Source organism: Rhinoraja longicauda, chromosome 11, assembly GCF_053455715.1.
Source record: "Rhinoraja longicauda isolate Sanriku21f chromosome 11, sRhiLon1.1, whole genome shotgun sequence".
Taxonomy (NCBI): Eukaryota; Metazoa; Chordata; class Chondrichthyes; order Rajiformes; family Arhynchobatidae; genus Rhinoraja; species Rhinoraja longicauda.
This window is the reverse complement of record NC_135963.1, coordinates 42,702,805-42,726,365: the sequence shown is the minus strand read 5'-3', so window position 1 is coordinate 42,726,365 and position 23,561 is coordinate 42,702,805. Positions and strand designations below refer to the sequence as shown.

Here is a 23,561-nt window from a genome sequence, read left to right as displayed (position 1 = left end):
AAAAAATAGGTGTTATATACAGCAATAACAGTTTCCAGATTTTAACACAATGTGACTTTCAACCAGGAAAGTTAATGGGAAAATATGCAACAAAATAAAAAGCAAACTAACCTCCTTCTTATTCCTTTTTGCCTCCTGAAGAAACTCCATGAGGATATGCAGCTGAGCTGCCTGTGACTCCTGTGCAAAAAAGGTGGTAATGATTATAAAGGTAAAATAATATATTCCTTTATTCGTCCCACACCGGGTAAATTTACTGCCTCACAGATAATCTTGGTCCTGTATGAGCCGAGAGACAGATTATAATGCTGACTGGTCACTGAAAGGCTTCTGAAAGTCACTGAAAGTGCAACATTAGTAGATCAAAAAGCCTCTGCAGACTGCGCTGCCTGATCACATCATTAATAATATTGAAAGTTAGGGGATGGATTAGATTAGAAGCATAGCTGTAAAAGTTGAGTTTTTCCTTACACACAAACATTAACTATATGTCACAATATTAGGATGAGGGGGTATAGAGAAAACTAAAATTAAACATGACAAAATGTTACTGCAAATGAATTTGACTGTGCCCGTAACGGACTGAAGAGAGACCATTAAGCCCAAATCATCTCAAAACCATCAGCTTTATATCCACCCCTCTTTTTGCTATCAACGCTTGCCATGGTCCCTCTCCTCCCTCCCCTGCCACCATCATCATCAACCAACTCTCAATCGTGTAATCTTTAGGCAGAACGTAGAATACTCACAGCTTCCAGCTGCTGTTTCTTCTGTATTATAAGCTCCAGCATGAGGTTCACATTAGCAAGATCCAAATTGTCCTGGTCTGTGATTAAAACATCTTGTATCGCCTGCCACCTGTGACCATTCTAAAAAGGAAAACAGGTAACAAAAATAAATCAATATTCTTTCTGCAGTCTGCATTTAGAACCCAATTGTTTTCCCATCAGCCACATAACCACCCCTCACCTGTCCCACCTAAGCATGTGCACGCCGCTGTTGCACCACCCCATATCATTGTTTTGTTATTCCAGCACCCCATCCCCAGTGTCTTCTAATTGTGCTCTGACTCAGTGCTCCTTACAATTCCTGCTCATCTCACTTCCTACTCCAGCATATAACAGAGTGCAGCATTATCACCCTATCTCATCCTCCCAGTGCATGCCATTGCAATCTAGAAATGTCTCCACCACTTGAGTACGTCCCATCATTTTCCTAGCTAGGATTCCTGGTAAACAGCAATTCCTTTCACAAGATTAGTGGGAATACCACTTCTCAATATCTGGGAATCAGAGTAATTAACATCCTTTGATTTATCCACTCTGATTTTAGTTTTTGTAGACATCTTTCAAACAATTCTGCTACCCAATCAATCTATACCTGCTCTACCCTTCGTCATGAAATGTTAATGTTGCATCTTAGTATTCATTACATAAGGTTACACTAGACAATTCACAGCACACTCGGCACAGCTCAGGCATGAGTTGTAATATCCATCAGTACTTACTGGGTGTTCCAGTTTTAATCGCTTTTCTTCAAACCTTTGCTTCTGTTTCAGGATTAGTTCATTAACTATAAGTGGAGGGAAATAATTACCCAAGCAGTAATTAAATATTATTAACAAAGAAAATTAATTGCTCTAACTTCACCTTACAATTGGCGAGCTGGACAATGGACAGCTTAATGGTGTTTTATAGTTTTCAGCAATGTAACACAGCTCCTCACATGATTCAGGAATTCTGTGCTCCATACTTTTCAGTACGCCAGTATACATATCCACCAGGAAAGAAGAAAACATCCCTTGGCGTTACTCACTTCTCCTGCCTTTCCACAGTATCACAATACGAACATAGAAACAAGAGAAGCCCATTTAGCACCTCCATCCTGTTCTGCCATTCCATGAGAATTTGGCTGTTTGACACCACTTTTGCCCCAAATTCATTGATTAACAAAAATCACTATTAAATAAATAATCACTGATCTAGTGTCGATTTTAGTTTGTGAAAGAGTTCGCCAAATATCACCATTCTTATCGTGCAGAGCAATTTTGTAATTTCACTCCTGAAAAGCCTGGCTGCAATCTTTAACACCAGACAAAAATCCTTTGTAAATGCCTGATAATAGTCGGCTGCGTCTAAATCTCAGGATGCTTATACCTCAATTATATTAATTTAGGCTTCCTCTCTCTATTGCAACCTCAGTTATCCCCTTCTCTCAGAACAAGCTGATTACCCAAGAAACTTAATTTGAGCAAAGGTATTCGGACTGACAAATGAGTCTAGATGCCATCTTTTATTAGTAATTAAATAAAATTTGACAGCAGGGAGGTTATACTAGAAGTATATATTACATTAGTTCAAGGCCATGCATGAATGCAACTACCCTTCTGGCCACCCCCTTATGGAAAAGATGCTAAAAAGCCTATGCAAAGACTTAAAAGCATGTTGCCAGAACTGTAAACCTGTAACTATGACGAAAGATTGGAGAAGATATAACTGTTTTCCTTTGAAATGACGCTGAATATTTTATAAGGGGCTAAGATAGAATTAACTGGAAGGAAGAGTTTTGAAAATGTGTCTCTGACCCAAAACATTAAGTCCAACTTCTTTTTCATAGATGCTGCCTGACGTGCTAAGTGCTTCCAGCATTTTCAGTTTTTATTTCATATTTCAAACAACAATAAACAATATATTTATTTATATATAACAAATATATAGTTGTATTTAAACATATATAACATATACCCCTCAGCAGAGCAGGAAATATGGATTTAAATTAATTGGAAGAAAGATTAGAGAGCAGATGAGGCAAGTTTCCCTGAGATGGTAGGGAATGGAACTCACTGCCTGAATACATTGTGGAGATAGAAACACCATCATATTTAAACAGCATCTGCCCATCACCCACACATCTGTATATCAGGGTTTCTTCTCCCTTTATTTACCTTTCCTACCTTCCCACCAGGCTCTCTGTTCATCATCCCTCTCTCATCTGGTTCCACCATTCCCTTTCCCCACACATGTGATTAATCTCTCTCTCTCTCTCCCATGTGCTCTTTCATCGATTCCTTACCAGCCTCTTTCTCCCTCACCACTTAAATTGGCTATATCCTCTCTATACTCTCAGTCCTGATGGGGGGTCTCAACCTGAAATGTTGACCATTCCTCTGCCTCCATACAACTTGCTTGACTCACTGAGTTCTTCCAGCATTGTATTTCTTGCTCCATATTTAAACAGAACCTGAATGTATATTTGAGGAGCCATGGACTGCAGGACTAATGGATTCAGTGCTGGAAGGTGCAGGTCTGATTGGGCAGCTCTTGTTCACAGTGGGTCAAATGACATCCTCAATTATACCATTTCTATGACTAAAATGTGCAATGTAAATTGAATGCAGACTGAAGCTTCCTCTGGTGATCAAGAATTCCTAGGTCAAGTGGAACAACTTAGCATAGATCAAACTGAAGATTATTAGTATTTCATAGAACTTTATGTTAAGGTTACAGTTCAATATTTGCTCAACCTTTTGAAATCCAAGATAGAATTCAGAGGAAATTTATTTTCAATGAGTGGTGGAAATGTGGAACTCATTACCATAAGTTGTTGAAGCAAATACGTGGATGCATTTAAAGAGAGTCTGGATAATCATAAAGAAAGGAATAAATTGATAACTTTAGAGGAGGAAAGATTGGAGGAGACTCCAGCAGACTTTGTGTTCTTTAGAATTATCAGAATAAACGATCATACTGATATAAATTCAGGATTGGCAAATTTATCCCAGATTTTGAATTGCATTATACCTTGGCTTCTACAATTATTCAGAATCAATTTGATGAAGAATCCTTGCAGCCAGCTCATGTTGGCTAAATCTTTCCAAGATGCCTGGTACCTGCAGTACAGGCACTCCCTGACTTATGTAAACTCGCAATTACGTAAATAATTTACAATAGGTGGTCCCGTTTCCTGAATCATTCAGGAAACAGGACCATCTATTGTGAATTGTTTACATAATTGCAAACGGGAGGATGGCGAGGGGCTCCCGCCCAATTCATAGATATAAAAGCGTCGCCCAGGCTTGCTGCTCTTCCAGTTTCGGCCATTGTCATTGCGACACTGGGAAGGCAACACTGGGAAGGCGACAGGGAACAAGGGAAGCGGTAGTGAGCAACTCCTCGTAAAAACAGCCACATCTGCCCGATGGTGCAGCAGCTGGTGGGTGAGGAATGCATCACTGGTGCAGACCAGTGCCATTGGTGCCTAGTTTTTAGGTGAAACGACACAAACTGCAGGAGTAACTCAGTAGGTCAGACATCTCTGGAGAACATGGATAAGTGACCTTTTGGATTGGGACCCTTCTTTAGACAGATTCAGTCTTTTTGTGTATTAGTCGGCATCTACAGTTCTTTGGCTCTACCTAGTTTTAAAGTGATTCCCACTTGCGTAAATCTGACTAACGCAAGGAACACAACCCTTACGTAAATCAAGGAGTGTCTGCATTCCCTGTATACTGTGCTTGGATGATAAACAAATATCATTTTATTGACCAGAAGGATCAGCTTCACTGATACTCCACCAATTTGATCTTACAACTGGGGACTTACCTAGAAAGTTAGGGTACAGCTGATCAATATTATCAATCACATAGTTACACTTCGGGCACCGGTTACTGACTTCAAGGCTCTGTCGAATACATTTATAGCTGTGGAAAGACCAAGCAGCAAGTTAGAATATGAATCCTTGACCTAAATAAACATATTGTCTGAGTATTTCATCTTACTCCATTTATTATTAAACATTCACTGAAGTGCTTTTTTTCAGTTATTAAGCACATCGTCTAATCTGACTATGCCTCCAAACAGGACCTAGATAGTTCTACTATAGAAGGGACAGTACTGGACCTAATTTAAGAAATGTAGTTGGGTAAGCGATTGAAGTATCACAGGGGGAGTAGTTTTGGGCATAGTGAACATAACCCTAAACTTCAAGGTGGGTAAGGAGAGGGACATGGATGGTCCAGAAAGAGAACCTAAAATCCATTGCAAGGCAAGACCCGGAAAATGTAGGTTAGGGGCAGACAGATCTGCATTGGACAAGCAGTTTTATTAAAAAGTAAAGTAATGAGAGCTCCGGGAAAAATATGTTCTGACAAGGGTGAAAGGTGCAAAATCCAAGGAACTCGAAATGACTAGGAGTCTGGGCAAAAGGAAACATGTGGCAAGTTTAGGGAACTAAAATCAGGTCATTCAGGAACATAAAAAGCAGAGGAATTAGCACTTAAGAAAATTAGCATGGCAAAGAGAGGATCGAAATTACCCTGGCAGGCAAGATTAAGGAAAATGCCAAAGCAATTAAAAAATATCTGAAGGGGAACCAGGAAAAGTAGGATTCTCTAGGAACTAAAATTTGTGTGTGAAGGCAGCGAATACATGTCAGGTCTTAAAGAAACACTTCCATCTATATTCGCTAAGGAGAAGAGCATTTTTGCATGGATAATTCCAGGAGAGGGGATTGAAATTCTGGTACTTACTATCGTTATAAAGGAGGAATTGAATAAAGGTGGACAAATCCCCAGAGTCCGATGAAATGTATCCCAGGTAGCTATGGAGCTATGGAAGGCAAGGAAAGAGACAAAGGCAAAATAGGCCCCGAAAAAGATTTTTAAATCATCACTACCTGCAAGTGAATTATCAATGACTAGAGGACAGCAAATGTGGTTCCATCATCTAAAAAGAGCAGCAGGGATAAGCCAGGTACAGGAATGGCAGAAATGCGAGTCTAACATCAGAGGTAGGGAAGTTATTGGTAAAAACCCCGAGGCATAGGATTAGTACACTTGGAAACACAGGGCTAAATCAGAATTGTTTTGAGAGGGAGATCCTATTTGAGCAATCTGATTAAACTTTTCAGAGCAGTAACAAAATATGTTGGTTATATACATTCATAATTTCAATACAAAATAAGAGGCATAATCTGTAAGTTGCAGCTGACAAGAAAAATAGAGGGTGTTTTTGAAAGTGAGGACACGTGGGCTGTGGGATCATAATGACCAGTTGATAAAATGAGCAGAGCAATGGCAGATGGAATCTAACTCTGATAACTGAAATAATGCATTTTGGGAGGACTAATAAGGGTTGGACATACATCATGAATGACTGGGTCTTGGGGAGTATTGAGGGGCTGAAAAACCTTAACATACAAGATGGCAATGCAGGTGTTAAGATATTGTGGATATTTGTTTTCATTAGCTGCGGCAAAGAATACAAGAGCAGAGAGGTTATGCTGCATGTTGTAAAATGCTGCAATGTAGTAAGACAAAGAATAAAAAGAATAAAGAGATGTGGGTAGCACTGGGGTGGCACGGTGGTAGAGTAGCTGCCTTACAGCACTTGCAGCGCCGGAGACCCGGGTTCGATCCCGACTATGGGTGCTGTCTGTACAGACTTTGTACGTTCTCCCTGTGACCTGCGCGAGTTTTCTCCGAGATCTTCTGTTTCCTCCCACACTCCAAAGACTTACAGGTTTGTTGGTTAATTGGCTTGGTGTAAATTGTCCCTAATGTGTGTAGGATAGCGTTAATGTGCAGGGATCACTGGTTGATGTGGACTCGGTGGGCCAAAGGGCCTGTTTCTGTGCTGTATCTCTAAACTAAACTAAAATTAGCAAGGTCATAGCTGGAGTACCATTCAAGTTGACACACTATAGGAAGGATGTGGTTATACTTGAGAGGATGCAAGGGAGATTCACCAGGATGTTGTCTGTACTGAAGAGTTTCAGGTATAAGAAAACACTGGATAGGGTGGGTGTGTTTTCATCTAAGCAGATGAGGTCAAGGGGGAACGTTTTCATCCATAGAATAGCTAGAATCTGGAATGCATTATCCAAGTTGGTGGAAGAGGCAGATACTCACACAACACTTAAGTAGAATCTAGATGGGCACATATCATCAAGGCATAGAAGACTATGGATCAAGGATTGGGATTGGTAAAACCCTAGATGGTTGGCATGAACAAAGTGGGCCCATTTTCATGGTGTATGACTGACTGTATGTAATTTATGAAGTTAGAAATTATTTTGCATTCAAATCTAAATCATTCATTAAATTGTTACTATAATTCAAATAATTATAATAGCCCAAATGATGAACAGTAGTCTCTCAGCTTAATCCTTGTTTGACCCCTCACCACCTTCTATTCCTATGTATGATTAGCCTCCAGTGCATTAACCATTTAACACAGAAGCCCTGAAGCCCCAATATAGGAGAAAACAACTGCTTGATTGAGCACCCCCCCCACTCCCTCCCCCTATGGAAACATTCATGCTATCCGCCTCCAGTAAACAGTGACTGCCCCATGCAGTAACAATAAAATACAGTGCACTTACACTCCTTCTGTATAGTGCAATAGTTAGCAATGCTGCCTCACAGATCCAGGGCTCCTGGTTCAATCCTGACCTCAGGGGCTGTCAGGTGCTGTGGTATTTGCATGGTTTTCTCCGTGGCCACAGGTTGCCCCCCAGGTGCTCTGTCTGGTTTCATCTCACATGCCAAAGAAACTCTAACGGACTACTTTAGTAAATTTCTAGTTTAGGTGTGTGGCAGGCACATCAGGGGAAATCAAGAAGCATGCGAGAGAGTCAGATTAATGCCAACAGAACTCTATGGGCTTAATACCCTCTCTCTCCCCTCCCCCCCCCCCCCCCCCCCACAACTTTATGTTGTGGAAAATACAGAATATTCTGGAACTCTACCCAACAGAACAACTTCAGCAGGATTGAAGGAGAGCACAAGAGTGGCTCACCTCCATTTCCTCACGGCCAATTGGCAATACCAGCCTTACCAGAGATGCCGGTATCATGAAAGGTAAATTTAAAAAAAACATTCAACCTATTGTTTTACCTCTCTCCAATGACAAAACACTGTATTAAAAAGAGCATGTTCAAAGTTAAGTGTTTCAAAGCACTTCATTGGGTGGCTTGCAAATAAACGAATATCAAGAAAACCACAAATGCTGGTAATTAAAAATAAAAAACAGAAAATCCTGGAAATACTTAGCGAGTAAAACGTGGCCACCAGTCACAACATATATTGGGTTGCAAATAAAAAAAATCAACAGATCAGGTTTTAAGGAGCATCTTAAGGGAAAATAGGAAGAGACGCTGAGATTGAATGGTTTTGGGGTAAATTCTGTCTTGGCAGTTGGCACAACTGCCAATGGATAAGCATACCACAGAATATTAAAAAGATCAGAATTAGAAGACACAACATGAGGGCTGTAGCACTGGGAGAGATTATGTAGTAGTAGGGTGTGGATGTGAAGCCATGGGGGGACTTGATTGATGAGCCTAGCATTCAATAACCTGATGGTTGTTGGGAAGAAATTATTTCAGAATCTAGATGTCATAGTTTTCAAGCTCCTATACCCTCTTCCGGATGACAAGAGTAAAATGAGAGTGTGGCTAAGGTGATGTGGGTCCTTGATGGTGCTGGTTGCCTTTTTGAGGCAACATCCCCTGTAGATCCCCAATGGTAGGGAGGTCAGTACCCGTAATGGATTGGGCAGTGTTCACCACTTTTTGTAATCTCCTTCATTCCAAGCTTTCAGGTTGCTAAACCTGGCAGTGATGCACCCAGTTAATATTGCCTCTACCATATACCTGCAGAAGTTCAAGAGAGTATTCAGTAACATACTGAATCTCTTCAATCAACTAATGAAGTAAGACATTGATGGGCTTTCTTTATTTAAGAGAAGCCAACAAATTCTGGACTAGGACAAGGAGGAAACCAGAAGATTGGACTAATGAGAAGGGGAAACATCGAAGATAGTAATCCTTTTGACAGTGTGATCCTTGAGTTCATCACATAAGGGTTTTTAGAAGATTATCTACATAAGAGTAAAGCAGCCTAGGAGTTACCCTTGCACTCCAGGATATTCCCACAATAATGATCAGTTCTGGTAGACTAGTAATAAATACTCAGATTGGGCACTGAATGGCTGAACCACTCGTCTATCTTTAGAGGTCAAGCTTGTGTACTTTGTCAGATGCAAGGAAATTGTGGGTAAGGGCCTTGATAGAGAAATTTCAAGATGAGACTGTAATGATCTTAAAAAGGTCAAGGGAATACAAAAAAAGCACTAGAAATTAGGGTCGCAAAGGCAAAAAAGTTGGCAGTTCCCTTTTTCTCAAATGCAGCTGTGAGAGAATAGAGAATATTTTCAGAGATACATACAGAAGGAACATTGAGATGAAGCAAAGTTTTGGTTGAGACCAATGCAAGGCAGTGATCAGTGGAATCAATGTCTGTGACAGATGTAATAAGAACACAAATATCCAGTAAACAGCCAAGAATATGGTTTGAGGGAGCCGAGAGCATAAAACGGAAAATAGAGTCATAATGATACAGCGTAAAAACAGGTCCTTTGGCTCAACTTGCCCACACCGGCCAACATGTCCCAGCTACGCTAGCCCTGCCTGGCTGCGTTTGGCCCATATCCCTCCAAACCGGTTCTATCCATGTACATGTCTGTTTCTTAAATGTTGCAATAGTCACTGCCTCAACTACCTCCTCTGGCAGCTTGTTCCATACACCCACCACCCTTTGTGTGAAAAAGTTAGCCCTCAGATTCCTATTAAATCTTTTCCTCTTCACCTTGAACCTATGTCCCCTGGTCCTCGATTCACCTACTCTGGGCAAGAGACTGTGCATCTACCCAATCTATTCCTCTCATGATTTCTCACTACACCTCTATAAGATCACCCCTCATCCTCCTGCGCTCCAAGAAATACAGTCCCAGCCTGCTTAACCTCTCCTATAGCTCAGACCCTCTAGTGCTGGCAACATCCTTGTAAATCTTCTCTGTACCCTCTCCAGCTTGACAACATCTCTCCTATTACATAGTGCCTAGAACTGAACAATATTCTAAATACCGCCTCACCAACATCTTATACAACTGCAACATGACCTCCCAAAAGATGGCAAAATGAACTGAGATAAGATTTTCTATTACTAAAAATGAGAAGTTACCTGCTGCAGAGACCAGTGAAAGCATCTCAATGAGAAAATTATGATACTTTAGTAGGTGTTTAATAACTTGAATTTTAAATGAGGAGCAGACTGGAACAATGTCAAAGGAGGAAGTGTCATAAGAGTTGGGGAAGAAAACGCTATATAATTGATTGCTACGAGTCTCATCACAACCAGGACAATGTGGTAGGGAAAGTAATGGGATATACAAAAGACGCAAGTTTCTTTTAAAGGGAAGCCATTTTCAAACATTATCTAGGTTTATGTCAGAACCGTTGATGCAATTAGCCACAATATGGACGTAAAGAGATTTGGTCATAAGTGAACAAAAATATTGAGGAAGTGGGAAGAGAGATAATGGTGGATTATTCGCTTGTGGGGTCCACTTCGATTCCGAGAGCATGCCAAATTGGATTGGCATGAGATAGAATGAAAAAGCAGTTGAAATTGCTGCTCTTGTAGAGAACAGTAGCATATAATTATTAAACACACTTGTTCTCGCGTTTCTTCGCTCCTTTAATAAGAAACACCCACCAAAATGTTAGATTTTAAAGCTTTGATGAGAAGACCACCATTTATTGTTCATCCCTAATAGTCCTTGAGAAGGTGGTGGTGAGTTCCACACTTGAATCACTACAGTTACATCTGGTGAAGATGCTTCCATAGTGCTATTGAATAGCGATTTCCAAGATTTACACAGAGATAAAGAAGAAATGATGATACTTCTCTAGTTTTGAATGGTATATAAATTGGATGCAAATCTGCAGATGGTGGCGTATCCCTAAGCTTGCCATCCATGCCTAATAGAGGCCGTGGACTTGGAAAATACTGTGAGTAACTGCAGTGCATTTTGCAGATAATACACACAAAAGCAATTAGTGCTAGTGTAGGGAATGGATGTTCAGAATAATGGGGTGACATTCAAAAGGGCTGCTTGAATGTGATGGTAGCAATAATAAGCATTGTTTGTGCTACACCCAACTAAGGAAGTGATGAATATTCCATTAAACTCCTGACTCATGGAAAGTTTTAGGCAATCGGGTGGGGAGTGAATCACCATAGGACAGCCTCTGACTTGCTCTTTTTGCCATGGTATTTATGTGGATAATCCAGCTGAGATTCTGGTCAACAGCGACTCCTACAATATTAATGAAGAACTCAGGTCGTCATGCTACTGAATGTCAAAGACAGATGGTTAGAATCTCTCATGTGATGTTAATTCTACTTGTCACTTATTGCCCAAATCTTGCTACACTGCCTAAATCTTGTTGCACACAGGTATACACTGCTTTATTTTCTGAACAATTTCAAATAGAGTTGAATATCATTTAATTATCAGCAAGCAGCTCTACTTCCAACCTTTTGATAAGTCACTGATAAAACAGTTGAATGAGCAGCTTCAGCCAAGTGCTGGAGGTGATTTGATACTTGGGACTCCATTTCAATCAGTTCCCATAAATTTCTGGAACTTGAGCAAAAAGAATGTGCTAATTTTATGGAAAGAGTTCTCCAGTTGCTAACTGTTTCCTTCCCTTTGGCAAGACCAGAAATAGAATTATTGTCTATGCACATCATCCCTTCTTATCAACAAGCTTATCTCTAGACCTGATGTTCAATTGGTTCAAAAGGGGCAAATTCTGCATGCAGCGATACATGTCTCCGGTTTGCTTCCAGTTATCTCCGGTTTGCTTCCAGTTCCTTGTGCTGGCGAGAGCAGGAAGATACAGGACCCGAATGTGTGGCTGAGGAAATGGTGCAGGGGGCAGGGATTTAGATTCTTGGATCACTGGGATCTGTTTTGGGGTAAGGGGGAATTGTACAAAAGGGATGGATTGCACCTTAACAGGTGGAGGACCAGCATTCTGGCAAGCAGGTTTGTCACTGTTTCACGAGTGGTTTTAAACTAAATAAGGTGGGGGGGGGGGGGGGGGGGGTGTCAAATGGGATAGTCAAGGATGGAGTTAAAGGGAAAGAGAGTAAAGGGATAGTTAATGACCCCAGAATTAACAGGAAAGAAAGCTCACAAAGGGATAGGAGAGTATGGCCAAGTGTAATAGGGATCGATGTGATGGGTGAGATGAGTAAGGAATTAAAAGAATTGTATATGAATGCTCGAAGTATAAGTAAAGTAGATAAGCTTTGAGGCTCAGTTAGAGGTTGGTAGATATGACATTGTGGGGATTACAGAGACGTGGCTGCAGGAGGATCGGGCCTGGGAACTTAATATTCAGGGTTATACATCCTATAGAAAGGACAGGCAGGTGGGCAGAGGCGGTGGGGTAGCTCTGCTGGTGAGGGATGAAATTCAATCCCTTGCGAGGGAAGACATAGGGACTGACGAGGTAAAGTCACTGTGGATTGACTTGAAGAATTGTAAAGGCAAGAAGACACTAATTGGTGTTATCTACAGACCCCCAAATAGTAGCCCGGATGTAGGGTGTAAGATGCAGCAGGAGTTAAAACTGGCATGTAAGAAAGGTAATGCCACTGTAGTGATGGGCGATTTCAATATGCAGGTAGACTGGGAAAATCAGATTGGTTCTGGACCCCAAGAAAGAGAGTTTGTAGAGTGCCACCAAGATGGATTCTTAGAGCAGCTTGTAATGGAGCCTACCAGAGAAAAGGCAATTCTGGATTTAGTGTTGTCCAATGAACCAGATTTGATAAGAGAACTTGAGGTAAAGGAACCGCTTGGAGATAGTGATCATAATATGATTAGTTTTAATCTGCAATTTGAGAAGGAGAAGGTTAAATCGGAAGTGTCAGTGTTGCAGTTGAACAAAGGGGACAATGAAGGCATGAGAGAGGAGCTGGCCAAGGTAGACTGGAAAGGGATCCTGGCAGGATTGACGGTGGAACAGCAATGGCAGGAATTTCTGGGCATAATCCGGAAGACGCAGGATCATTTCATTCCAAAATGGAAGAAAGATTCTAAGGGGAGTAGGAGGCAACTGTGGCTGACAAGGGAAGTTAGGGATGAAATAAAACTAAAAGAAAAGATGTATAACTAAGCAAAGAGTAGCCGGAAGCCAGAAGATTGGGAAACTTTCATAGAAGGTAACAAAACGGGCAATAAGGGCTGAAAAGATGAAGTACGAGGGGAAGCTAGCCAAGATTATAAAGAAGGACAGTAAAAGCTTCTTTAGATATGTGAAGAGAAAAAGAGTAGCAAAGTCAAATGTGGGTCCCTTGAAGGCAGACACAGGTGAAATTATTATGGGTAACAAGGAAATGGCAGAAGAGTTGAACAGGTACTTCAGATCTGTCTTCACTAAGGAAGACACAAACAATCTCCCAGATGTACTGGAGGACAGAGGATCTAGGGGAGTAGAGGAACTGAAAGAAATTTTCATTAGGCGAGAAATAGTATTGGGTAGACTAATGGGAGTGAAGGATGATAAATCCCCTGGGCCTGATGGTCTGCATCCCAGGGTCCTCAGGGAGGTGGCTCTAGAAATAGTGGACGCATTGGTGATCATTTTCCAATGTTCAATAGATTCGGGATCAGTTCCTGTGGATTGGAGGATAGCTAATGTTATCCTACTTTTCAAGAAAGGAGCGCGAGAGAATACGGGGAATTACAGACCAGTTAGCCTGACTTCGTTGGTGGGAAAGATGCTGGAGTCAATTATTAAAGAGGTAATAACGGTGCATTTGGATAGCAGTAAAAGGATAAGTCCAAGTCAGCATGGATTTATGAAAGGGAAATCATGCTTGACTAATCTTCTGGCATTTTTTGAGGATGTGACAAGTAAAATGGATGAAGGGGAGACAGTGGATGTAGTGTATCTAGACTTTCAGAAAGCCTTTGATAAGGTCCCGCACGGGAGATTGGTGACTAAAATTAGAGCACATGGTATTGGGGGTAGGGTGTTGACATGGATAGAAAATTGGTTGGCAGACAGGAAGCAAAGAGTAGGAGTAAACGGGTCCTTTTCAGAATGGCAGGCAGTGGCGAGTGGAGTGCCACAAGGCTCGGTGTTGGGGCCACAACTGTTTACCATATATATTAATGATTTGGAAGAGGGAATTAGAAGCAACACTGGCAAGTTTGTGGATGACACAAAGCTGGGTGGCAGTGTAAACAGTGAAGAGGATGTTAGGAGGTTGCAGGGTGACCTGGACAGGTTGAGTGAGTGGGCAGATGCGTGGCAGATGCAGTATAATAATATAGATAAATGTGAGGTTGTCCACTTTGGCGGCAGAAACAAGGAAACAGATTATTATCTCAATGGAGTTAGGTTAGGTAAGGGGGAGGTCCAGCGAGACCTGGGTGTCCTTGTACACCAGTCACTGAAAGTTGGCGTGCAAGTACAGCAGGCAGTGAAGAAAGCTAATGGAATGTTGGCCTTCATGACAAGAGGATTTCAGTATAGGAGTAAAGAGGTTCTTCTGCAGTTGTATAGGGCCCTGGTAAGACCACATCTGGAGTATTGTGTACAGTTTTGGTCTCCTAATTTGAGGAAGGACATCCTTGTAATTGAGGCAGTGCAGCGTAGGTTCACGAGATTGGTCCCTGGGATGGCGGGACTGACATATGAGGAAAGATTGAAAAGACTGGGCTTGTATTCACTGGAGTTTAGAAGGATGAGAGGGGATCTTATAGAAACATATAAAATTATAAAAGGACTGGACAAGCTAGATGCAAGAAAAATGTTCCCAATGTTAGGCGAGTCCAGAACCAGGGACCAGTCTTAGAGGCCATTTAAAAGTGAGGTGAGAAAAAACTTTTTCACCCAGAGAGTTGTGAATTTGTGGAATTCTCTGCCACAGAGGGCAGTGGAAGCCAAATCACATGATGGATTTAAGAGAGTTAGATAGAGCTATAGGGGCTAGTGGAATCAAGGGATATGGGGAGAAGGCAGGCACGGGGTATTGATTGGGGACGATCAGCCATGATCACAATGAATGGCAGTGCTGGCTCGAAGGGCCGAATGGCCTCCTCCTGCACCTATGTTCTATGTTTCTATGGACCTTTACATTCAAATCATTGTGGTAAATTAGAAATGCTAGATTTATGTAGAGAGATTTAAGCAACAATGTGCACAGTAAAAATATTGTTCAGCTTCTAAAGGTTAAGTGTCGTCAAAAGTTGGTTCATGCACAATTCAGTCCCATTTTTATAGAACACTTCTTTTACATAACAAACAGACCTTTTTTCATTTGACAGCAACAACAATAAATTCAGGCCCCTGCAGAGGCGATTAACTGCAAATTTGCTGTTAAACCCATAAAAGTCACGCTCGTGATATCTCAATAGCTGCAAAGAATTATTTAGCTTCTTTGTAATTCCTTTGAGTTTATTAACTCCAACTGCAGCAGATTTAGAGGGGGGGGGGGGGTTTCCATTATTTCCTAACTTCATTTTATATCGACCTTTTTAAAAAAATGATAAAAGATAATTATCCACAACATGTTTTGAATAAATACTTACCAAAAGCTGTGACCACATTTTGTCATGTGTGCCTCTTCAATCATCTCAAAACAGATAGGGCTGTAAAAGACCAAATGGAATCTGTTAACATCCATTATCATAACAGGGCCATGGGCTAAGTGTTTATGTAATTATTCACTACGAGTAGCGAGACCCAAATAATGGTTAGTGGTACAACCCATTCTCTAAATATAGGCAAGGGATGAAATGGCAAGTATCATTGCTGGTTATTTTGTCATTGTCAAGCTTCTCAACACAGCACGAATGGTCACTCTCCACTATTAACAGTGCAAGCTCACATGGAAAAAATCTCTGATTCCTAAATCTAAATGCAACACTGAATGACTAGCATATGAGCAGAAACTGAAAACCAAACGACATGGCAAATCATACCAGGGTGCCTCCTTACCAGCTTCCTATTGTATACTAGCACAGTAACCTACAACATGAGCAAACTAGCAAGTGATAATGACCAGCACACACAAGGGCAAGTCACCTTCGACATAGGTACCAGCGAGTGAACTTTTTGAGAAATAGCTCAAGAGTTGAGAGTCTTTAATCGTCATATACACTGACAATGGAACAGCAAAATTCTTACTTGCAGCAGAATAGGCCTGTAAACACAGGTCACGTAGATAACAGATAGTAAACAAAAATTTAATAAATTAATAACAATACTCGTGCAAAAAAAACCCTTGTCCTGCGTGCAACCAAAAGTGCATAGAAGCTCATAGTTGAGGTAAGTGCAGTGTGTTCAAGAGACTAATGGTTGTTGGGAAGAAGCAATTCTTAAACCTGGTGGTCACGGTTTTCAGATTCCCATACCTACATCCTGGTTGTATGATTTGGGTCTTTGATGATATTGGCAACCTTTTTGAGGCAACACCTCCTATAGATCCCTTTGACGGTACAAAGGTCAGTACCTGTGCTGGTCGGGGCTGAGGCTAAGCATTCTCTATAATCTCCTTCATTTCTGGATGTTTGGGTTGTCAAACCAGGCTGTGATGCAAACAATTAATATTCTCTACACCTGTAGAATTTTGGGCGAATATTCAACAATGTTCAACAATCTTCACAATTTTCTAAGGAAGTAAAAGCTTTGATGGGCTTTTTTTTAAATGGTTGTATCAAACAGCTAGGCCCAGGAAAGATCTATAGAGAAATGAGCACCCAGGAACTTTAAGTTGCTGACTCTCTCGCTGACATCACCAATCCGTCAATGAAGGTAGGTGCGTGGATCCCTGGCTTTCCCCTTCTATAGTCATAAAGTAGTTCATTGGTCTTGCAGATGTTGAGAGCAAGATTGTTGTTCAGGCACCATTCAATCAGATTTTCAAGCACCCTTTTATATTCTGCCTCATGTGGGTATGTGGGATTATAGTAGATAGGCATTACAGTTGGCATGGATGGGATGACGTGAAAGGGACCATTCCTGACCTGTACGATTCCATTATTATACAAGAACATCAAAATGGCTGAGGTAAAAGTCATTGTTCCCCATTAATTCACAACCGCGCCCTAAGAAAACAAATAACTGTTACAAGGTACTGAACAAATCACAAATTACAGTGTAGTCACAAAATGCTGGAGTAACTCAATGGGACAGGCAGCATCGCTGGAGAGAAGGAATGGGTGATGTTTCTGGTCGAGACCCTTGCTATTAGAATGGGCTCTCAGGAAAAGGTCCAGCTCACAATCTACTATCTCATTTGGATCAACATTAAATCTACTGGGCTATATGACTTTATGACTCCAAGGTTATGGGAAAAAGTTTTACTGCTCGTCGTCTCAGCATAGGACCATTCTAAAGCAAGAATCAGTCAACATGACTGTAAACTATCTGAACACAACCTTTAAAAATATCTGGACAAACTTGAATCACCAAGACCTAAAAGACTACAGATCAAGTAAGATTATTATTGAAATGTGCTTGATCTTCATGGACATGGTGGACGAGAACATAGCATGCAGCGCAGGAACAGGCCATTTGGCCCACAATGTCTGCAATGACCGTGATGGTAATCTAACTAATCCAATCTGTCTGCCTATATCCCTCCATCCCTGTCCCATTCACGTGTCTGGTAAAACGCTTCTTAAGTGTTGCCATTTAAAGTAGTATTTTATTCCAGGCACCTACCGCTATGAAAAAGAAACGTGACTAACAATTCTCCTTTAAACTTTACCACTCTCATCTTAAAATTATGTCCTGTAATATTAGACAATTCCACACTGGGAAAGAAATGTTAACTGTCTACCCTATCTAAGCCGTTTATTTTATAAACTTATATCAGGTAGCCACTCACCCTCCAAATCTCCTGAGAAAACATGCAACATACTGTTGAAATTCTTCTGCACCTTAATCAAAGCCTCCACATCCTTTGCACAATGTGTCGACCAAAACAGCACACAATACTCCAAATGTGGCCTATCCAAAGTTTTATACAACTGCAACATAACTTGGCAGCTTTTATACTCAATCCCTCAATCAACAAAAGCAAGAATTCCATACACCTTCTTTTCCACCCTATCCCCTTGCATTGCAACTTTCAGAGAGCTATGCACTTGCACCCCAAGCTCCATTGGTACATCAATGCTCTGAAGGGTCATGGGGTTTACTGTATACTAAAGGGCGTTTCTGAGGTGTATGACTCTTTTACTTGGCTATGAGGAAGTGGTTTGTGTTAAAATCTATTACCTCAACAGTATTGTTATTGGTTTATTATTGTCCTGTGTGCAGTAAAAAAAATGTTTTGCATGTTATCCAGGCAAATCATACCATAAATGAGAACTTCAGGTACTGCAAATGAGAAAATAAACAGTGCAGCATATAGTGTTGCAGAATACATGCAATAGCCACAACGAGGTAGAATGGGAAGTTGGAACTATAACTATCGCTTATAAAAAGTCCATTCAAGTGTCTGATGACAGCACAGAAGCTGTTCCTAAATCTGGTAATGGTACCTGCTTTCATGCTTTTGTATCTTCTGCCCAACAGGAGAGAGAAGAGGGAGTGACCAGGGTGCCCTTCATTCTGTTGAGTGTTAAAGTGCCTTAAATAATTAGTACTGTCACTCTTTCACTATCAGGACATGAAACAGATGGCAGCACTAACCATTGTGTAAACACGTCTACACAGATGTCGTGACATTCACTGAACAATGTTCACAACACAGTCAAGAAGGGGTCATCGCCAATGCCCACTGTTCCAAAACAGTGACAAGAAGAATTGAGCATGGTCTCCAATCAATGTAACGTCATCTGTCCATGTTCACCAGGGATGCTCCCACTGAGTTACTCCAGCGCTTTGTGTCTTTAAATGTAAAAAGTATTGCTGCAAGGATACTGTCAGTATTACTATGCATGAGGTGAGCAAAGGGAACTTGGAGAGACGTGACCTTTGTCCACTACCCCAGGCTCTAGACTGTGTCACTGGTCACTCTCTCCACAGAGGTGCAAGGCCGGGAGAAGAGATCCATCTTCATCTACCAGTTTGGAGGTGTACCACATAGTGACAGACCCACCAGCTCAACATGCCATGGAAAATTCACTGGCCCATCTCAAAGGTGCCCCTTCTCGGGGCCGCCCACGGTTCCCCTTTTTCTCCGAAATATCCTTGCCAACCCCCCTTGACTTGTTGCTGTCGTCCCAGCGCCGATCCCGTTTTTAGTTCCCAGGCCACTGTGCACCCAGACCACTCTCTACACCCAGACAACACCCAGACCACTCTCTACACCCAGACAGTCAGGCCACTTTCTGCACCTACAGCACCCGGGGCTCTCTGTACTCCCGCCGCTGATCCACACAAACCCCATCCACCACACCGACAATCTTCACCGAAGGCCGGCCGCCGCCGCGTCCACACCGCTCGGTGACAGTCAGCGGCATGCGCGACACCGAGGCCCGGGCCGGCACCTCCATCGACCGGCTCTCACTCCGGGTAGCGAGTGCGCCAAGGATCAGGCCCGGGCCGCCGGTGGCCTTCCCGGCGTGACTGTGGGCGTGAAGCCGGCGTCCCAGGCCGAGCGGCGGGGTGCGAGGGGTCGGCTGCCGGGAGAGCAGTGAGATGTTGTCAGGGAGCGGGGCCGGACCCCGCCTCGTTCTGCCGGCTTCACTCACCACACGAAGTCGCTGCTCTTGTCCTCGTACGAATTGACCAGGCCGTTGAGAAGCGGGCGCTTCTTGTTGCCGCTGACGGGCGCTTTGCCGGGCCCGCGGCTGCTGCTGCCGCTGCTGCCCGGGGCGGGGGCCGGAGCGCCGCCCGCAGCCCCAGACCCAGGTCCAGGCCCCGGCTGCGGGCTCGAGCTGTGGCGGTTACTCGCCATGTTCGGCCTCGGCAACAGCTCGCGCAGCGCCGCCAACCGCCGGAAGGGCAGCCCCGCCGCATCCTGGGAGTCGTAGTCCATCGGAGTGCGGAAGTGGACGGGACCAGAACCGGGACCAGAACCGGGACCAGAACCGGGACCAGAACCGGGACCAGAACCGGGACCAGAACCGGGACCAGAACCGGGACCAGAACCGGGACGGTGTAGCGTTCCCGACGGGAAAGGGAGCTGGGGGCAGAGCAGAGCAGGGGCCCAGGAGGGATAGACGAGGATGGAGTTAAAGGGAAAGAGGGTATAGGAATAATTAAGAAACACCCCAGAAAGCTCACGAAGCAATAGGAGAGAATGGCCAAGTGTAATAGGAATCAATGTGGAAGCTGAGATGAGCAAAGGATTAAAGGTACTATACATGAATATGCGAAGTATAAGAAGTAAAGTGGATGAGCTTGAGGCTCAGTTAGAAATTGGTAGGTATGACATTGTGGGGATTACAGAGACGTGGCTGCAGAAGGATCAGGACTGGACACTGAATATTCAGGGAATATTTCCTATAGAAAGGACAGGCAGGTGGGCAGAGGAGGTGGGGTAGCTCTGTTGGTGAGGGATGAAATACAGTCCTTTGCGAGGGATGACATTGGGACTGACGATGTAGAGTCACTGTGGATAGAGTTGAGGAATTGTAACGGTAAGAAGACACTAATGGGAGTTATCTACAGACCCCCAAACAGTAGCCTGGATATAGGGTATAAATTGCAGCAGGAGTTAAAATTGGCATGTAACAAAGGTAATGCCACTGTAGTTATGGGGGATTTCAATATACAGGTAGACTAGGAAAATCAGGTTGGTTCTGGACCCCAAGAAAGGGAGTTTGTAGAGTGCCTCCGAGATGGATTCTTAGAGCAGCTTGTACTGGAGCCAACCAGAGAGAAGGCAATTCTGGATTTAGTGTTGTCCAATGAACCAGATGTAATAAGGGAACTCAAAGTAAAGGAACTGCTTGGAGGTAGTGACCATAATATGATTAGTTTTAATCTGCAATTTGAGAGGGAGAAGGAATGTCAGGAATGTCAGTGTCGCAGTTGAACAAAGGGGACTATGAAGGCATGAGAGAGGAGCTGGCCAAGGTCGAATGGAAAGGGATCATAGCAGGAATGACGGTGGAACAAATTTCTGAGCATAATCCAGAAGATGCAGGATCATTTCATTCCGAAGAGGAAGAAAGATTCTAAGGGGAGTAAGAGGCAACCGTGGCTGACACGGGAAGTTAGAGATGGAATAAAATGAAAAGAAAAGATGTATAATATAGCAAAGAGTAGCGGAAAGCCAGAGGAGAGGGTAACATTCAAAGAACAACAGAAGATAGCAAAAAGGGCAATAGGGGCTGAAAAGATGAGGTACGAAGCAAAGCTGGCCAAGAATATAAAGGACAGTAAAAGCTTCTTTAGGTATGTTAACATAGAAATATAGAAACAGAAAATAGGTGCAGGAGGAGGCCATTCAGTCCTTCGAGCCAGCACTGCCATTCATTGTGATCATGGCTGATCATCTACAATCAGTAACCTGTGCCCAACTTCTCCCCATATCCCTTGATTCCATTAGCCCCCAGAGCTCTATCCAACTCTCTTAAATTCATCCAGTGATTTGGCCTCCACTGCCCTCTGGTAGAGAATTCCACATCATAGGAGAAAAAGATTAGTAAAGACAAATATGGGTCCCTTGAAGGCAGAAATGGGTGAAATTATTTTGGGTAACAAGGAAATGGCAGAAGAGTTGAACAGGTACTTCGGATCTGTCTTCACTAAGGAAGACACTAACAGTCTCCCAGATGTACTAGTGGACAGAGGATCAAGGGAGGCAGAGGAACTGAAAGAAATTTGCATTAGATGAGAAATAGTGTTGGGTAGACTGATGGGACTGAAGGCTGATAAATTCCCAGGGCCTGATGGTCTGCATCCCAGAGTACTCAAGAGGTGGCTCAAGAAATCGTGATTGGTGATCATTTTCCAATGTTCAATAGATTCAGGATCAGTTCCTGTGGATTGGAGGGTAGCTAATGTTATCCCATTTTTTAAGAAAGGAGCGAGAGAGAAAGCGGAATTATAGACCAGTTAGCCTGACATCAGTGGTGGGGAAGATGCTGGAATCAATTATTAAAGAGGTAATAACGGCGCATTTGGATAGTGGTAAAAGGATTGGTCCAAGTCAGCATGGATTTATGAAGGGGAAATCCTGCTTGACTAATCTGGAATTTTTTGAGGATGTGACAAGTAAAATGGATGAAGGAGAGCCAGTGATTGTAATGTATCTAGACTTCCAGAAAGCCTTTGATAAGGTACCATACAAGAGGTTGGTGAGCAAAATTAGAGCACATGGTATTGGGAGTAGGGTATTGACATGGATGGACAATTGGTTGGCAGACAGGAAGCAAAGAGTAGGAATAAATTGGTCCTTTTCAGAATGGCAGGCAGTGGAAAGTGGAGTGCTGCAAGGCTCGGTGCTGGGGCCACAACTATTTACAATATATATTAATGATTTGGATGATGGAATTAGAAGTAACATTAGCAAGTTTGCAGATGACACAAAGCTGGATGGCAGTGTGAACTGCGAAGAGGATGTTAGGAGGTTGCAGGGTGACTTGGACAGGTTGAGTGAGTGGGCAGATGCATGGCAGATGCAGTATAATGTAGATAAATGTGAGGTTATCCACTTTGGCGGCAAAAATAAGGAGGCAGATTATCTCAATGGTGTCAGATTAGGTAAAGGGGAAATGCAACGAGACCTTGGTGTCCTTGTACACCAGTCACTGAAATTAAGCATGCAAGTAGTGAAGAAAGCTAATGGCATGTTGGCCTTCATAATGAGAGGATTTGAGTACAGGAGCAAAGAAGTCCTGCAGTTGTATAGGGCCCTGGTGAGACCACATCTAGAGTATTGTGTGCAGTTTTGGTCTCCTAATTTGAGAAAGGACATCCTTGCTATTGAGGCAGTGCAGCATAGGTTCACAAGGTTAATCCCTGGGATGGACGGACCATCATATGAGAAAAGATTGGAAAGATTGGCTTGTATTCACTGGAGTTTAGAAGGATAAGAGGGGATCTTTTCGAGATGTATAAAATTATAAAAGGACTTGACAAGCTAGATGCAGGAAAAATGTTCCCAACGTTGGGGGAGTCCAGAACCAGAGGACACAGTCTAAGAATAAATGGGAGGCCATTTAAAACTGAGGTGAGAAGAAACATTTTCACCCAGAGAGTTGTGAATTTGTGGAATTCTCTGCCCCGGAAGGCAGTGGAGGCCAATTCACTGGATGATTTTAAAAGGGAGTTAGATAGAGCTCTAGGGGCTTGTGGAATCAAGGGATATGGGGAGAAAGCAGGCACAGGTTACTGACTGTAGATAATCAGCTATGATCACAATGAATGGCGGTGCTGGCTCGAAAGGCCAAATGGCCTCCTCCTGCACCTATTTGCTATGTTTCTCTGCAACAGTAAAACTAGTACTACTTTTAGGGGAGAGGGAGGGGATGCAAGGGTTACTTGGTTCGAGAAATCAATATTCATGCAGCTGAGTTGTGAGCTGCCCTGGCGAAATATGAGGCACTGGTCCTCCAATTTGCATTTGGCTTCACTCTGACAATGGAGGAGCCTCAGGGCAGAAAGGTCAGTGTGGGAATGGGAAGGGAGGTTAAAGTGTTTGGCAACCTGGGGGATTACGTTGGCCAAGGCGGACTGATCGAAGGTGTCCAGTGAAATGATCGCCCTGTCTACGCTTGTTCTCGCCGATA

At 42.8% G+C, this 23,561-nt stretch overlaps 1 protein-coding gene across 1 annotated transcript in view; it reads right to left on the bottom strand.

Moving 5' to 3' along the window:
* cop1 (COP1 E3 ubiquitin ligase) overlaps positions 1 to 19,980 on the bottom strand; it is a 61,477-nt gene extending 41,497 nt beyond the window's left edge. Inside the window, exons 1-6 of the mRNA XM_078407500.1 lie at positions 19,572 to 19,980; positions 15,456 to 15,515; positions 4,602 to 4,699; positions 1,508 to 1,572; positions 750 to 869; positions 112 to 180 (exon numbers count right to left, since the gene is read on the bottom strand). Of these exons, the coding sequence (XP_078263626.1) occupies positions 112 to 180; positions 750 to 869; positions 1,508 to 1,572; positions 4,602 to 4,699; positions 15,456 to 15,515; positions 19,572 to 19,858 (699 nt within the window). The 5' untranslated portion in view covers positions 19,859 to 19,980. The remainder of the gene's footprint in view (positions 1 to 111; positions 181 to 749; positions 870 to 1,507; positions 1,573 to 4,601; positions 4,700 to 15,455; positions 15,516 to 19,571) is intronic.
* Positions 19,981 to 23,561: the final 3,581 nt, after the last annotated feature.